Source organism: Bidens hawaiensis, unplaced genomic scaffold (genome assembly GCF_021521415.1).
Source record: "Bidens hawaiensis isolate Kalapana, Puna unplaced genomic scaffold, B.hawaiensis_p1.1 tig00011860_1, whole genome shotgun sequence".
Taxonomy (NCBI): domain Eukaryota; kingdom Viridiplantae; phylum Streptophyta; class Magnoliopsida; order Asterales; family Asteraceae; genus Bidens; species Bidens hawaiensis.
Genome location: NW_027491945.1, coordinates 284,833 through 301,635, shown reverse-complemented (window position 1 = coordinate 301,635; position 16,803 = coordinate 284,833). Strand labels below are relative to the sequence as shown.

The 16,803-nt window shown below is 36.6% G+C and overlaps 2 protein-coding genes across 2 annotated transcripts; one reads left to right on the top strand and one right to left on the bottom strand.

Annotated features, from left to right (window-relative positions):
* The first annotated feature begins 203 nt into the window (after window positions 1–203).
* On the top strand, window positions 204–1,254 carry LOC143539303 (uncharacterized). Its single transcript, XM_077032651.1, has 3 exons — window positions 204–650; window positions 740–1,056; window positions 1,098–1,254. Exons 1-3 carry the CDS (start codon window positions 204–206, stop codon window positions 1,252–1,254), a joined length of 921 nt encoding a protein of 306 aa, XP_076888766.1.
* A 4,294-nt stretch (window positions 1,255–5,548) lies between these two features.
* LOC143539287 (uncharacterized) lies at window positions 5,549–7,861 on the bottom strand. Its single transcript, XM_077032634.1, has 3 exons — window positions 7,782–7,861; window positions 5,763–5,975; window positions 5,549–5,672 (listed from the first exon to the last, which is right to left on the bottom strand). The coding sequence occupies exons 1-3, from the start codon at window positions 7,848–7,850 to the stop codon at window positions 5,619–5,621; spliced, it is 336 nt and encodes a 111-aa protein (XP_076888749.1). The 5' UTR covers window positions 7,851–7,861; the 3' UTR covers window positions 5,549–5,618.
* Between the last annotated feature and the right edge of the window lie 8,942 nt (window positions 7,862–16,803).

Sequence of the window (16,803 nt, the reverse complement as noted above, 5' to 3'; positions counted from 1 at the left end):
CTTATGACAATGTGAATTGGGAATTTTTGGGGTCTATTATGAAGCAAATGGGGTTCCCTTCGATGTGGTTCAAGTGGGTACATGGAGTTCCATCTTCAGCGAGCTCTTCAGTTTTGGTTAATGGGTCTCCTACTTTTCAATTTTAATGTTTTAAAGGAATGAGATAGGGAAACTCGTTGTCTCCTTTTCTTTTTATTGTGGCGATGGAAGCCCTTTCTTGCATGCTTAATAAGGCGTGTGAAGTGGGCATTCTTAGTGGTTTCCAAGTTCCGAACGCGGGACCTTTAATTTCCCACCTTCCATATGCAGACGACGCCATGATAATTGGAGAATGGTCTCTAGATAATTTTAAAACGGTGGTCAGAATTATGAGATGTTTCAGATTGTGTTTGGGACTCAAAATTAATCTATTAAAGTCGAATCTTTTTGGGAGTGGTAAAGTGGAGAAGGCCAAAGTGGTTAATAAGGCGAGGGTGTTGGGATGTAATCAAGGTACCATTCCGTTTAACTATTTGGCAATAGTGGTCGGAGCGAATATGACTAATATTAACAATTGGCACCGGGAAGCTCATTATTTATCGATTGGAGGGCGGGTGACCTTGAAAAAATCAGTGCTTGAAAGTTTGCCAAACTATTGGAGACATTGGAAAGTATTAAAGACATTGGAAAGTATCATGAAAAGATTTCTATGGGAAGGGACTAATAATGTGCATAAGATACACTGGGTGGCTTGGGATAGAGTGGCTTATCCTTAAGAAAATGGAGGTCTTGGGCTCTTGGCCTCGCTAGATTAAAAACGGTTAATTACTCGCTTTTAACTAAATGGGTTTGGAGGTATAAGACAGAAAAAGAAGCATTGTGGAGAAAAATTATAGAAGGTTTTCATAGACAAAGATCGGGATGGGAATCGGTTCCGGTCATTAAAAGCATTACCGGGACTTGGAAGAACATTGCTTGCGTGGTGAATAAATTGTCTTTGGCTGGGTTGAAAGTTCATAACTTTGTTGGAGGAGAACTTGGGGATGGCAAGGCTATATGTTTTTGTTCGGACATTTGGTGTGGTAATTCTAAATTTCAAGTTGAATTTCTTAATATAGGTTGGAAAAGAACAAGTCTTGCAAAGCTAAGGAGAGATTTTGGTCGTATGGCAATCCTGGAAATGGGATTGGTCACATATGCCGGCATCCAAGGTTGAGAGAAAATAATAAGAAGATTGTTACGGTTAGTGGCAGCGGTTTGGAAAACTGGCACTGATTCTTGGAAGTGGTTGGGAGATAAGTCAGGCAAGTTTTCGGTAAAATCGGTTAAGAAATTAATGGCCTCACGTCGGGACATGAGCAATCTTTTTGTTATGTAATGGTGTAAATGGGTTCCGTCTAAGTGTCACATCCATGTGTGGAGGGCCGAATTGAACAAAATACCTACTCAAGATGCGTTAATTAGGAGAAATGTTCAAATTCAACTGAGTAGGTGTGGGTTTTGGGGCTTGGCGCCTGAATCGGTGAACCATATTTTTTTAGAGTGCTCGGCGGCTTCGGAGGTTTGGAAGTGGGTTAGCAACTGGTGTAAGGTGCCGATGATTGCAGCGTCTTCAGTTAGAGATTTACTTATACTTCATGATCAAGTGGGTTTGGGGAAAGTCGAGAAAGAGGCTTTCCAAGGGATCACGGTTATAACCTGTTGGAGTATTTGGAAAGCCAGGAACGAGAATAGGTTTCGCGGTAAAGATATCAAGATTGAAGGCATTATTGGAGAAATAAAATCATGGAGAATCCTTTGGTTCAAGTATAGGTCGAAATAAGAACTATCTCATGGTTAGAATGGCATTTTTTTTAATTTGATGTAATTTTTGGTGGTTGTTTTTTCGATGGTGTTTGTAAAAGTTATAGTTGGAAGCAAAAAGTTGTCACAATTTCACAAGTACAATGTCTTGGTAAAGTGGCAGGGTTTATAATCAGAGAATGGGACACTTTTTCTTGTTAAAATATAGACCGTTATTTGCAATCTAAAGCTTCACAAGATCCTGTTGCTATCTCACAAATCCGCAAAATATAGAGCTCACGCGTTTCCTATTTCAACAACATTTATCATCTCACTATCATAACTTCTTGGTTTTGATAAACTATTGTATTGTTTGGATTATAGTTCGTATTTGATGGAAAAGCTGCCATTCATAAGGCATTTCCACTTCCATAATTTTACACCTCAAGTTACAAGATCTTTGAAGAGCCATGATATTGGAGTTCCTCAAATTGCCAAAAATGTCTTTAAAGAAATTGGTGAGCATAGATATATCTGGAGACGGTCTGGAGAACAAGATGTAGTGTAAGCCTTCTATGTGTTAGTATGCCATTTTATTTGGTCTTTTTATACTTCATTATACTTATAGTTTATTTTGTTCTTTATGACTTTTATTTTGGTATTTCAATGTGGAAGTGTCCTACTGTAACGCCCTCATCTCAATAAATAAGTAAATTAAGTATTATGAGTTATTTTAGTTATCGTGTTGTTTGGCGTTGGATTAAATTAATTAAATAATAATAAAGGATGAGATTATTTAGGTTAATGGACTTAAAAATATTTTTGGCCCTAAAAGCCTTTGAGCTTTGTCTATTTAAACCCCTAAACCCTAATTTTCATCCTTATCCTTATTATCACATCATCATCCTCCCAATCATTGTCACACCTATACACACACAAATCTCCTTAACATCAACATTCCAAGATCTAATTTCAAATATACAAGATCTAGTTTAATCGACTAAAAAGGTAAACAATTTATTCGTTTCCTATTTATTTCGTTCACTTTTCGTTAAGAAAAATCACAAGTGAACAAATGAGCTTGAGGGTTGAACACAAACGAACCAAACCCAAACGATTCTCATAAACCGTAAGGGGACCGTTCGTGAACCAATCAACCTAAAAGAACCTTAATCGAACCAAACCAAGACGGGATAAACGAACATCGACCAAACCTAGTGAGAAGTCAGTCATGGTTAAACAAACAAACATCTTATGAAAACATAAATACATATACTTGCATACAAATGAGAACCTACATATACAAATGGGCATAAATATGAACTGAAGAGGAAACCGGATCTGAATTCCTGTAGGGATGGTTCCGGTGAACCATGGTCAGGCACTAAACCCAAGGTGTACCCCTTAAACCAGATCCGAACCCACCAAGACGGTGCGACTAAGAGAAACCAAAACCCAGATCCAACCTATTTCGCGCGAACCAGAATCCTATGCGAAGCGAAGCCGTGCTACGCGAAACACGTGCGATGCGACACCCGTGCGAAGCGAGGTTCCGAGCGAAGCGAGATCCCGTGCGAAGTGTCGGATTTCGCATCCCGTGCAAAGTGTCGGATTTCATATCCCGTGCGAAAGTGTCGGATTTCGCATTACCGTGCGAATCATTCCTTTCATGCGATTTGTTCTCGTGATTGGAGTCGCACGCCGTGCGAGTTGTCTGAGATTCCGTGCGATTAAGAACTCGTGTGATGCTCAAACTAACATCCATACCCCTTGTCTTGAATGGCGGCCGAAAGCGAAGGTAGGAGATGACGGCGGTGGTAGCCGTGAATTGGGAAAGAAGAAAGAAGAGAAGAAGAAAAAGAAGAAGAAGAAGAAAGTAAGGAAGGGGGTGCAGTAGATGGGAGCTTTTATATAATAATAATAATAATATTGAAAATTAAGTCGTGTACGAGGTTATCCATATTGAAGATTTGATAGGGAAATAAGTTGTTATGTAAAAAGTTTTAGTTTCCGCTGCAAATTAATTATGCTTCCGCTGTATCAAACTGAGTTTATGAGCAAATTCAACACCGAATGTAAGGTTACCGGGATCGGGACCTTACAATGTCCTACACTAATCCATTATTCAGACGAATTTAGGGTGTACTGTGAAACAACTGATAAGTATATTCAGCTCCAGTTGCATTAAATGAAAATAAACTGTTGATTTCTATGGTTGCAAGTCATGGAAGTCACTTGTACAGTTGTACTCTAACAGGAACATGTAGTGTGTTTTTCTTGCCTTTTCACCTTTATTGTCTCGGTTGGTGTTTGTAATCTCTTTATGTCAGCCAGGTGGTTTGTTCGTAATCTCGAGTTTAATAGCATAAGATGTGCTATGTATAGTGTGCTTATGTATAGTGTGCTTATGGTTTGTTCGAATCTAGGACCAGTTTTAAGTATAGAATCTCGTAAACTATTTATTAAGTAGAGGGCCGTGAAAAAAATGTGAATGCGTCTACATAGTGTTGGGAAGAGAATGGTCAAGTTCCTTTATATAAATTGAATAGGTTGGTCGTCTTAATAAAGGGAAACTTTATAATGGTTAAATTGAATAGGTTGGTCGTCTTAATAAAGGGAAACTTTATAATGGTTATGTGATTTTGAATATAAAGTACCATAGAATTAAACAGAATCGTTTAGATACGTTTCTGCTGTTTTAAGTTGTCAAAATCACATATTAAAGCCTTTGGACCTTTAGATAATTATGATTGCTTTACCGAGGAGTACCTAAAACGAACAAAATGGATTCTGTCACAGAAATTTAAATCGAGGCTAGTGCATTGTTACTAGTTAGCCTGCTAACGAAGTAAACATATTTAAACTACCGTGTTAGCCTGTTAACGGAGTAAACATATCTAAGGCGACTAATATAATTGGTGACCATAATGACCAAATTCGATGAACCAAAAATACAAGTTAGGGTCTGCAAATTTATAATTAGTCTTGTGATGACTTTCGACCAATAGTGACGAATAGTTGGCCAATAAACATGTATGAATTAAAAAATTTTGCAAAAAATTAATTACCACAGTTAAAATCAAGACAAGTAAAAAAAACTTAATTGATCATTGTGATCACCAATAGCAAAAAAAATATTAGGTATATTGGTTTTTATTAATCCCAACTATTGTTGTTTGGTCAATGTCGGTCCAAACTAACGAATTGCCTGCTGCCGGTCCCAACTTTTAACGTATTTGTTTCTAATAGTCCGCAACTAACGGAATCCTAACGCCGTTAGTTTCAGGTAGTCGGAAAAACGTCTTTGACCGAAAAAGTCAAATTTGTTGCCGGAAAAAGCCACCTAAACACCGCAACCACCACCAAATGACTCACCGCCAACCAACTACCACCACCTAAGCACCATCAACAGGTTCCGACGACGTGGTTTTCGTCAACCTTAATAATTGGGGATTTTACTAGAAAAATATTACTAAAGCTCCGATACAAAGTCACCAACATGTTTGGGACGAAAATGACGAGTTTTCGGGGGGGAAATTGAAAGTTCCGACCAAAAACGTTTTTCCGGCGACCTGAAACTAACGACGTTAGAATTCTGTTAGTTATGTACCGTTAAAAACAAATACGTTAAAAGTTAGGACCGTCAGCAACCAATTCGTTAGATGGAACCGGTAATGACCAAAAGACGATAGTTGGATTAATAAAAACCAATATACCAAAAGTCGCTAAACACATAAAAGATGAGAAAAGTGATTCAACAAAAACTGCTGCTTGATAGTAGACTAAGAATTAAGGTTTTAACTACTCAAAATCGTAGAATAGATAGATTGTTTCAACTAACACTCAAAAAAAAGCTTCTAATCGAATAAGCTGAATCCCATATCATCGTCACTCTCTTCCTTAGGCTCCTCCTGAAACATTAATAAAAACCATGTCAAATGATATAAAACAAAAAACACAAATATTTAATAAAAAAACAAAAAAATAATAACAAAAATCACCTTCTTTTCTTCTGGTGCAGGAGTGGCTGCAGCTGCAGCACCGCCAGCAGCAGGAGCAGCCACGACTGGTGCACCACCACCACCGCCACCAGCACCAACATTTACAATAAGATCTTCGATGTTTTTCTTCTCTGCAAGTTTAGCAAACAAACTTGGCCAGTATGATTCACATTCAACGTTAGCAGCCTTCAAGATGGTGGCAATCTTATCAGCCTGCAATTAACATATCACAATATCCAGATGTCATAAATAAATATCCATTGCACATGTTCAAAGTTAAAACCAATTTCATCTAATCCATCTAGGCCTGTAAACGAACGGAACGTTCGGTGAACTATTTGTGAACCCTTCGGCGGGAAGTTCACTTATGTTCGTTTATTTAATAAACGAACAAACATGAACAAAAATTTTGTGTTCGTCTAATTAAACGAACAAACATGAACACATGTTCCGTTCATTCATTTATGTTCATGAACGTTCGTTTATGTAAATTAAATATTGTCTGGATATATCATCTTCTTAAAGGTTTTATATTTGTTAATTTGTGTTCATTTAAGTGTTTTCATTTAAGTTCGTTTATTTTTGTGTTCACTTACATTTGTTCATACATGTTCGTTTATCATTGTTCAGTTATGCTCATTTAGATTTTAAAAAAGGAACACAAACGCCGATTTTAAATAAACAATCATGAACATAAATATTTGTTCGATTAAGTGACCGTGTTCTTTTATAGTTAAATGAACGAACACGAGCATGCCTTGTTCATGTTCATTCGATTCGGTTTATAGGCTTTCATTATTCACATTGATGAATACACCGGTCTCAATTTCTAGGTTCTGCCGATTTTATTTGTGTTCATTTGTGTTCGTGAACACATTAATTTTCTTAATGAACGAACACGAACATAAAATCCCGTTCGATAAGTGTTCATAAACGTTCGTGAACACATTATATTCTTAACGAACGAACATGAACAAGGCCTTGTTCGTGTTTGTTCGGTTCGTTTACAGCCCTAAATCCATCGATTTCATGCCAATCAACCTAAAACTAACAAACATCAAAAATCATTTAAATCATTTCTCAGATGTTTTAACCGGTTTCATCCGATCTATCAATTTCTTGTCAATCAACTTAAAACTAACAAATAACAAAATATCATATCAATTTCCATCCATCAATGTCAAGTCAAAACCAACCTAAAACTAACAAATGTTATAAATCATATATATCAATCTCTCACATGTTAAAACCTATTTCATCCAACAATCTGCTTCACATGTTCAAACAGATTACATCCGATCCGCAAGTTTCTTGTATAAATCATCCAAAATACTAACAAACGTCTTAACCTAAGCAAATTATTTAAGCAAGTGAATCATTTCCAGATTAAAAACCAGCTCAAAACATTTCATCAATCAATAATTGCCTATCAATTTCGAAATAAACTCAACATAAAACTCACAAAAGTGTCATCCTAAGCAATTTCATTCAAACTATCTAAGCACTTCATTCATTTCCAGATCAAAAATCAAAACAAAACATCTAATCAATCTAGGGCTGCTCACGAGTCGAGCCCGAGTTGAGCCAGGTTGGGTTCAAGCCTGAAACTAAACAAGGCAGCTCGGCTAGGATTGAGCTCAATCTAGAAGTTAAACGAGCCAACAAGCTGAGCCATGAGCCAAGCTAGGGTCATGTTAGGCTCGGTTACAAAAATGAGCCAGCTCAACTCAGTTCATTTCAAATCAAGTATTTTAGCTAGTTTTACTCGCTTTTATCAAGCAAGCTATGAACCCGACCTCAAGCATTTTGAACAACCCTAAATCAATCAATAACTTACAACAATTTCAAATCAAAATCAACCAAAAACTAACAAATATGTTCATCTAATCAAGTTCTTCCTAGTTATGCAATTATTTCATTTCAAATAAGAAAATCAGTTGAAAACATGAAATCAATCAATAACTACCCAATATAAATACACAAAAAAATGTAACATAAAACCTAACCGAAATAACTAACCGTGATAGCGATGCCATCGTCTGACAGAATCAAGCAAGCGTATGTAGATGCAAGCTCTCCGATCGACATTTTGCTCTCTATAACAATTAATCAACATATCCATCAAAAACACGTTACGATTCAACAATATTTTAAGAAATTAAGTGTACCTGATTGAAAGAAAATCGACAGAGATTTGCTAGCAACAACTCCGCCGCCTGTGGTGGTGTTAATGTTAATGAAGAAATGGAACCCTAGGCCTTTAAAGGAAAAAGACGGGACTGGGCTTTCAGGTCCAATTAATGCAATCAATGGAATAGTTTAAACGGATCACACGCCTTTGGTGAGTTTGGTACGCTGGGATAATAGGAATGGACTGATTCATCATGTGGGAATAAAAAAAGTGGTGTTTGATTATTTAACATTACACATGGAATCCCATTCCATAAAACCATTTCTTCCCACCCCCTTCTTTTTTTTCATTTCATTCCTCCTTCACCCTACTTTCTCAACACCACCATCACCATCGGCACCACCACCAACTCCGCCGACACCACCGCCACCGCCGCCGCCGCCACCATTTTCATCGCGGGAGCTACCACCGTCGCCATTGTAGAGGGTTTTTTTTTTGTTAAAATGTATTTTGAGATAGAAGTGTTTTTATTATTTATATTTCATTTCTACAATTTTTTTGGATACCAAACAATAAACATTAATAATTGATTTCATTCCTATAGGTTAACCAAACAAGAAAAATGAATGGTAATGATCCATTTCATTCCCTTATCCATTCCATCCCTTCTCTCATTTCATTTCCTCTTCATTTCATTACCTCCAACCAAACATACCCTATATGTTAAAGGAAACATCCTGCTACATTATATTTTAAAATTTTGAACCTTTAGTTCTTGAATTTTAGATTGTTTCAATTTAGTCCCCGCAAGTTTTAAATTGTTTCAATTTTGATCCATGGCATTTCTTTTTGCTAAATTTTGTTTACTTTTCACTTTAGCATCCCAAAGTTTTAATGGTTTTAGTATGTATATTAACATGTGTTTTTCTTCCCATATGGTTTTTTGTTATTACTTATACATTTAAGTTATTGATTCTTTGGTAATGTTTAGCATACGATATTTAAAAACTTTAGTATGTCGTTACGACATGCACATATTTTTATATGTCATGCCGTTAAAACAAAGTTGTATTCGCAACAAGTTATATAAGTTCCGATGAAAACGAAGGTTTTTTCGCAATAGAATATTTTTTTGTATTGTAACCACATATCGAGTGTCGGTACCACATCAATGCCGTAGTGAGCCGAACCAATACCAACCAAGTTCTTTTAACGGAGGTATGTCATGTAGTGGGGAACACTTGCTAGATAGTTGAATAATTGAACCTTAATCGTATCTAATGCCTGCTTGGTATACTTTGATGTTTAAATTTACGTGGATAAACAATATCCTTGATCGTCTTAGCTGTTCATGAAAAATGTGCAACAATGTTTTAATCTGCTATTATGAGGTTTAAGTCAAGTTGGGGTGGTTTGATCCGGTAAAATCTAAAATAAAACGGGTTTCGGTTGTGGGTTCCACTAGATAATATACAAATAATAATAATAATAATAATAATAATAATAATAGATGGATCTTACTTGTCCCGGTAAAGACAAAGGCATGGGTTTAAGTTGACAACAATATTGGTGATCGCAGTTTTTGCGTTGTTCTAAAATTTTAAGATAGCCTATATGTTTTTAAGACTGTATTTCTCTGATTCTGATCCCGTTGCAATGAGACTTTTTCAGCGACGAAAAAAGAATAAATGTGGGGATATTTGATATAACGTTTAATATACTTAATCCCATGTACATTTTATTTAATATTTTATTAGTTTACGTTCGGTTTTGTTAAGATTTGTATACTACTAACATATTTGAATAAATGTGGTCCCGGAACTCGTTCGTGGTTAAAGAGGGCAAAAAACGATAAAAAAACAAGCCGAACCGAAGAACCGACGCATCAGGAAACGACCCGAACCGAACCAAGATTGAACCAAACCAGACCAGATTGGACCAGCCCCCCCTAGGCCGGAGCGCCGCGTGGCCAAGGGGAAAAAGGCCGTCGCACGGCGCGGCGGTGAGGAATTCCAGAATGTTTGTTTTTTGGCCGACTTAACTTATTTTTGGACCCCTGTTGTCTATAAAAAGACCCCTAAACTCACCCTTAATCATACCCTGAAGTTCCAGACGAATTTGGTGAGTTCCGAGGCGTCCGAGGTCAGTTTTCGGCAGCTTTGGAATCGAGGAATCAACCGGCGAAGTGCTTATCGATCAAGGACGAAGACTCCGGGTTTTATTGCCTTTATTCTTCCGTTCTTATTTATTTTCGCCATGATTTCGTATGTTATTGTTTTGTTTGATTTTATGATGCTAGGCTAAACATTATAGACTGTCTAGGCTTATGATGAACCTACTTTGACGTTGTGTTTTGATTTGGGATTTATTTATCATTATGGTTTTATGATTTAGTAAAAGGTTTAAAGTGCTAGGTTATTGATAGGTCTTTATTATTTGATCTTGCTAGATTTAGTTCTTCGTAAGGTGTTTGTTTAGGTTTGATTGATTAACTTTGTCTATCGAGTTAATTGAATATATTAGGCTGCCTTTGATTTCCGCGCTGTAAGGTAGGATTTCGTATAAAGGAACTAAATCATAAATAATTAGGTGACCATAAGGAAACTTGATTTTTAATATTGGTGTGCGTTAAAACTTATTAGAAACCCATAGGTGTCTCTTGAGAAGGGTCAGGGGTCCTGTTCGGGTTTTCTCTTAGGTGTATATTTTACGATCCCAGTCCATAACTAAAAATTTTCTCGATTAAGTAACAACTGAAATTTAGGGGATTCTAGCCTAGGTAGTTATCTCGTCATCATCTGAATTAAGTTTAGGGTTAAGTCGTTTTTAAGTCTTTAGTTTTATTAATTAGTTTAATTTTTGTTTTTAGTAAAACCCCTATTAAGAAATAATAATAAATAAATAGTCGTGTCTGTAGTTGAGTCTAATTTAGCTAGTTTACGTAATTAAAAGAGTCTCGTGGGTTCGATATCCGGACTTACTTAGCTGTACTAGAGTCGACCGGTTCACTTGCCGGTTAGTAGTTTTAGTTTAGTTAAGAGTCTAGAATTTATTACTTAGTGTCTAGATTAGCGTGTTTTTATTAGACTACTTTAAGCACATCAAGTTTTTGGCGCCGTTGCCGGGGACTCTTAGCGATTGCGTTATTAGCTTTGATTAGACGTACTTGCTATATACGCGCTATTTGTATTTTGTTTTGTTTTTGAGTCGTAGGAGTTAGGTTAATATAGTTTAGTTATTTAGGAGTATTTTAGTAGGAGTCTACTTCGTTTTATTTTATTTTGAGTTGTAGGAGTCTGATTGTCCGTGTCTTTTATTTCTTTTGAGTCTCGTAAATAAGTGTGAGATTTGTGGTGGACCCCATTTTACGCTTATATGTCCTCAATATGTAGGGTGCTTAGCACATTATTATACTAACCCTCCTGTGCAGCCGCAACAAAATTTTCTGCAGGAACCTCTTTCGTATTATTATGATAATCTATATCAGCAGCCTTAGTATAATCAGGGTCAATTCGATGATCAATATTCTAGCAGCAACCCTGTTGAGAGTAGTGTGTTCGAGAATGTGAATAAATTAGAAAATACATTGACTCAATATCTGGTTTCAGATTCCCAACATAAGTTAGCCGAGCATGATATCATCTTGAAAAATCAGCAGCGCATTATTACAGATCTCCAACGTACATTAGAGAGCATTACTAGGAGATTAAAGGAAGAAAAGGAGGAAGAAAAGAGATTGGAGTTATTGGAGTATGTTGACGAGTCAGATGAAGGGATCACTCAAGTAACGGAGACGAAAATGGTCGATGAAGTCCCACCTCTGGTTCCACAGGTTACTATTGCTAATTACTGGAGTGACTCTGATGATGAGATAGACGAAGAGGAGTGGGCTGCTTATCAGAGGTCTTTAGTGAAGAAAGAAGAGATAGAGGAGGAAGTGGATTTGGGAGATTCACTTGATTTGATGTTTGGTGTTGAAGAGGAGATAGAGGATGAAGTGGATTTGGGAGATTCACATGATTTAATGTTTGGTATTGAGGAAGAGGTTGAGAATAGTTATGTGAGGAGGATGAGTTTTTGGATTTGGAGTTAGAAGGGTTGCCTGAGTATGATGAGATAGTTTAGTTTGATTCGGAGGGTGACTTAGCCTTTTTTGAATTCCTACTAGAAGATATAGAAATGGTGGTAGTGGAAGACCTCCACAGCTGGCCCGTGACACTTATAATAAATGTTGCTCATAAATCAAAACCACGGGAGAAGGCGAAGAGAAGAGTATCTGTGAACCGAAATAATTTGAAAGTCAGAAGATGGTCTACAGAAAAGAATAAGCCATTGAAGTTCAAGAACGACCAGTCTTCTCGATACATGTCATGCATCCGGTTCTTGCCAGGTAAGTTTAAATTTTGGTGGTCTGACCCGTTAAGGATTTTTAAATCATTTTTCAATTTCACCGAGAAAATTTCAATGTTTAACAAGTACCGGGTGGAACTGAACGGGTTAGATAGGGTCTAGGTGAAAGAAAAACCTCCTGATTAAGTTTAAGTGTGGGGAGGTTCCGCGGAGTTTGTAGTCCTTCTTTGTTTTTGTTTTTAAGTTTTTGTAGGATTTAAGCTAGAAGAGCATCCCCGTGAAGTTTAATGCAACATTCAAGTGTGAGGATGGAGCAGCTGGAGCCGTATACTTTCTGATTATTTATTTGCTGCTTTTATACATGTTTATTGGTTTGGTTGGTCGGCCTGGTTCCATACTTTGAATGATTAAATATATCAGGTTGATAAGATGAGTTTTTAGATATTGTTTGTATTGTTGCCGCTTCCGTTCGTGTACGAGAGAAAGGAGCTACTGGTTGTGGAGCATGTTCGGAGTTGGAGGGCATTTTTGGTAGAAGACTTTAGCGTCATACTTCATGCGCATATTACCAGCTAAGTCTTTTCCTTTTCACTTTGTTTTTGTGTTTTTAGTTTTAATTTTTTTAGCTTTGTTTTGTTTTTATTTATTTTTGTATTTTTTATGTTTTACTTTGTTTTTAAATTTTTGAGTCGTGTTTCCGTCCCTACATTGAGGACAATGCAAATTTTAAGTGTGGGGATAGGAACACATGTCTTTAACTTGTTTGGTCATCTTTATTTAAAAACAAAAGTTTTGAAAAATGTCCCTTGAATTTGTTTCTTGTTGCGTATAAATGGGAGATGAAGATACTTATCGGGAATTGGTTTTTCAAACTAATAATGATAAGATATATATTAAAGAACACGCACTTAACTTGGGATGTGTTGGTAGGCTCAGTCTTTAGAATGAAAGGGCAGTTTGATAGTTGGGTTTTATCGATAAATATGATTTTTAATGGGAAACATGTTAAGTCTGTATAAAATACGAGATGAAATGTCTGCCATACTCAAGCCTCATTTTTAGTTTGATTGTAGAAAATATGAATTTTATAGAAATCTGAATACGCTATCATACGATGCTTGGGTAGGTTTAAACGTTAAAGTATACCGTGTAGTTGGTGATATAAACTTAAAATCTTGCACTTCTAGATTTAGTGGTTAACACTTCATAGGCGTATGGTTTATAACCTTAAATCCTGTATTAATGGGATGCCTCGGGTTCGGAGACCACGGGTCTGTTTACGGTTGCTCATCTGGGTATCTTCAGATATTTAAAATTCATAAAAGCTTTTAAGCATAAACCCGCAGTTTAATGCCACTACACTCACTTACATCAATTACAGTGAAGTAAAATCTTGATGATCCAGTGATCATCCTGCTGTTAGTCATACGTGGTCCTCTTACTTGCGTCCCATACCATTAAGAACAGGATCAACTAGAGACACGACGTATGTAAACCGGCAGATGGAAACTTGTAAAATCACGTGTGGTAATGGGTCCGAGGTGTTGCTTGATAACGGGGGTATGTCATGTAGTGGGGAACACTTGCTAGATAGTTGAATAATTGAACCTTAATCGTATCTAATACCTGCTTGGTATACTTTGATATTTAAATTTAGGTGGATAAACAATATCCTTGATCGTCTTAGCTGTTCATGAAAAATGTGCAACAATGTTTTAATCTGCTATTATGAGGTTTAAGTCAAGTTGGGATGGTTTGATCCGGTAAAATTTAAAATAAAACGGGTCTTGACTTTGGGTTCCACTAGATTATATACAAATAATAATAATAATAATAATAATAATAATAATAATACTAATAATAATAGATGGATCTTACTTGTCCCGATAAAGACAAAGGCATTGGTTTAAGTGGACAACAATATTTGTGATTGCAGTTTTTGCGTTGTTCTAAAATTTTAAGATAACCTATATGTTTTTAAGACTGTATTTCTCCGATTCTAATCCTGTTGCAATGAGACTTTTTCAAGGATGAAAAAAGAATAAATGTGGGGATATTTGATATAACGTTTAATATACTTAATCCCGTGTACATTTTATTTAATATTTTATTAGTTTACGTTTGGTTTTTGTTAAGATTTGTATGCTACTAACATATTTGAATAAATGCAGATCCCGGAACTCGTTCGTGGTTAAAGAGGGCAAAAAACGATAAAAAAAAGCCGAACCGGAGAACCGACGCATCCGGAAACGACCCGAACCGAACCAGGATTGAATCGGACCAAACCAGATTGGACCAGGCCCCCCCCAGGCCGGAGCGCCCGTGGCCAAGGGGAAAAAGGCCGTCGCGCGGCGCGGCGGTGAGGAATTCCAGAATTTTCGTTTTTTGCCCGACTTAACTTATTTTTGGACCCCTGTTGCCTATAAAAAGACCCCTAAACTCACCCTTAATCATACCCTGAAGTTCCAGATGAATTTGGTGAGTTCCGAGGCGTCCGAGGTCAGTTTTCGGCAGCTTTGAAGTCGAGGAATCAGCCAGCGAAGTGCTTATCGATCAAGGACGAAGACTCCGGGTTTTATTGCCTTTATTCTTCCGTTCTTATTTATTTTCGCCATGATTTCGTCTATTATTGTTTTGTTTGATTTTATGATGCTATGCTAAACATTATGGACTGCCTAGGCTTATGATGAACCTACTTTGACGTTGTGTTTTGATTTGGGATTTATTTATCGTTATGGTTTTATGATTTAGTAAAATGTTTACTTATATTAAATTGATGCGTATGGATATTTAGGATTGTTTGATTAATTGTTATTATTCCATAGTTGTCTTGATTATTGTTTGTCATTATGATAGGTTGCTATTAGGTCAATTGCTTTGTGTTCTTGATTATTTTATGTTTAATCCTGACCTGCCAAAACTATAGTATTTTTGTGTTAAATTCCTTGGCTTGCGATGTTCCCAAAAAGCTAAGGCAGCCATGTTGTTCATTGCATTTTCTGTTTTCTTGCTTCAGGATATGTCAGTTATTAGTTATTATCGTCAAAGTTATATTAGCCATTCCATATCAGTTATTATGAATTAGACAACATATTTCCATCAGCTGAAGTTTGTAAGTTCATTATTGATTTTTTATTCTTTTGGGCCATGGTTAGGTTGTCAAGTGAAAGTATACTTGATTGTGTGGTAAAACATATGAAAAACTCTTTTCAAAACAATGCACATAAACAATGGTTAATGGCCAGAGTTCAACATGTGAATCTTAAGTTCAAGTTACTTAAATAGTTTAAATATAGCCCATGTTTTATATTTATTAACTTTTAGCTGCAAAGAAAACATAAATGCATCATTTATTTTCATACAAATGAGTTAAAACTTTACACTTCTACAAACGTTTTGTGTTAATAATCACTTGCCTGTTACGTACGGACGATAGGTTAGAAAAAGATACAGGTCGTTTCCATATCACAACTTCTGTAAGCCCATAAAATTAGTGTCTCGAGAGACTTCCCAAGTTCTCATGTCTCCATGAGTCATGACATCCATTTTCATGTTCAGTGTCCCTTCTTCCTGAATCATCAATGTAAAGACGCTATTTGAATAAGTGAATATGTAATTTATAAAATTAAGACTTTTTCAACCTTTTGTCAATTAGAACAAAATATGTGAACTTTAATTTTTAAAGTAAACTGCAAAAAGAAATCTCACACTAATTTCACGATCTTCGGCGTCTTTATCCAAGTGTATGACATTAGAACACTTTGTATAACTAAAATTCTCATGCTCATCATAGATCCATAACTTTATCCAGACGGTTTCAGACGAAATAGATGAATAAGGCTTTTGTACACAGTCTGCATTCACCAAATGATAAACATTAACATAAAATCCAAATAAACATACACAACTATTAGTTTGAGTGTAGTGGGCGGCAAATGTTGGGCGACAAGGGGGAGAACACCGCCCCTGCGCGATAAGAGGGGCGATAAAGGGGGGGGGGGGGGGGGGGCGACATGTATTTGTCGCCGTTTGATTTTAAAAAATATTATTATTTTAATCTTGTAACCGTTGAATGGTCAAAATTAAATAAAATAGAAAAATATACACACACACACATACACCCTCTCCAAAAAATACATACTTCATCTCTAACATTTTCAATATTTCATACAAAAATACCACATATCTTCTCCAAACTACTTACGAAAATGAATCCTAGAAACAACCCAAACCATCCATTCCCTGGTTTCGAGAATGCCATGCTCAGCAAAACCAACTGAACCTAAACTATCCATGGCTCACCTTCGGTCAACACCCTACTCCGCAAAACCAACAAACCAACTTCCCGAACACCATAAACCAACCGAACCTAAACTATCCATTTCCTTTTTCGGGCCTGAACTTAAGCATGCGCGCCAACTTGCTCAACTCCCAAAACCCTATGTCGGTGTTCGGGTCTAGCCAACCGGAGCCGAAGACGGTTCCAGAGACTCAATCGACTTGGGCCTCCGGTTCAACCCGAAAGGCAGGCCGTAAACACAAAAAGAAGAAACCGGGGGA

Excerpts from the sequence above, each read along its gene's own strand:
- LOC143539303 (XM_077032651.1), top strand. The coding sequence starts at position 204 with ATGGAAGCCCTTTCTTGCATGCTTAATAAGGCGTGTGAAGTGGGCATT. Across the intron at positions 651-739 it reads ACTATTGGAGACATTGGAAA|AGTGGCTTATCCTTAAGAAA; the intron begins GTATTAAAGACA and ends GGCTTGGGATAG. Across the intron at positions 1,057-1,097 it reads TGTTTTTGTTCGGACATTTG|GTTGGAAAAGAACAAGTCTT; the intron begins GTGTGGTAATTC and ends TTCTTAATATAG.
- LOC143539287 (XM_077032634.1), bottom strand. The coding sequence starts at position 7,850 with ATGTCGATCGGAGAGCTTGCATCTACATACGCTTGCTTGATTCTGTCA. Across the intron at positions 5,976-7,781 it reads ACGATGGCATCGCTATCACG|GCTGATAAGATTGCCACCAT; the intron begins GTTAGTTATTTC and ends TGTTAATTGCAG. Across the intron at positions 5,673-5,762 it reads CTGCACCAGAAGAAAAGAAG|GAGGAGCCTAAGGAAGAGAG; the intron begins GTGATTTTTGTT and ends TTAATGTTTCAG.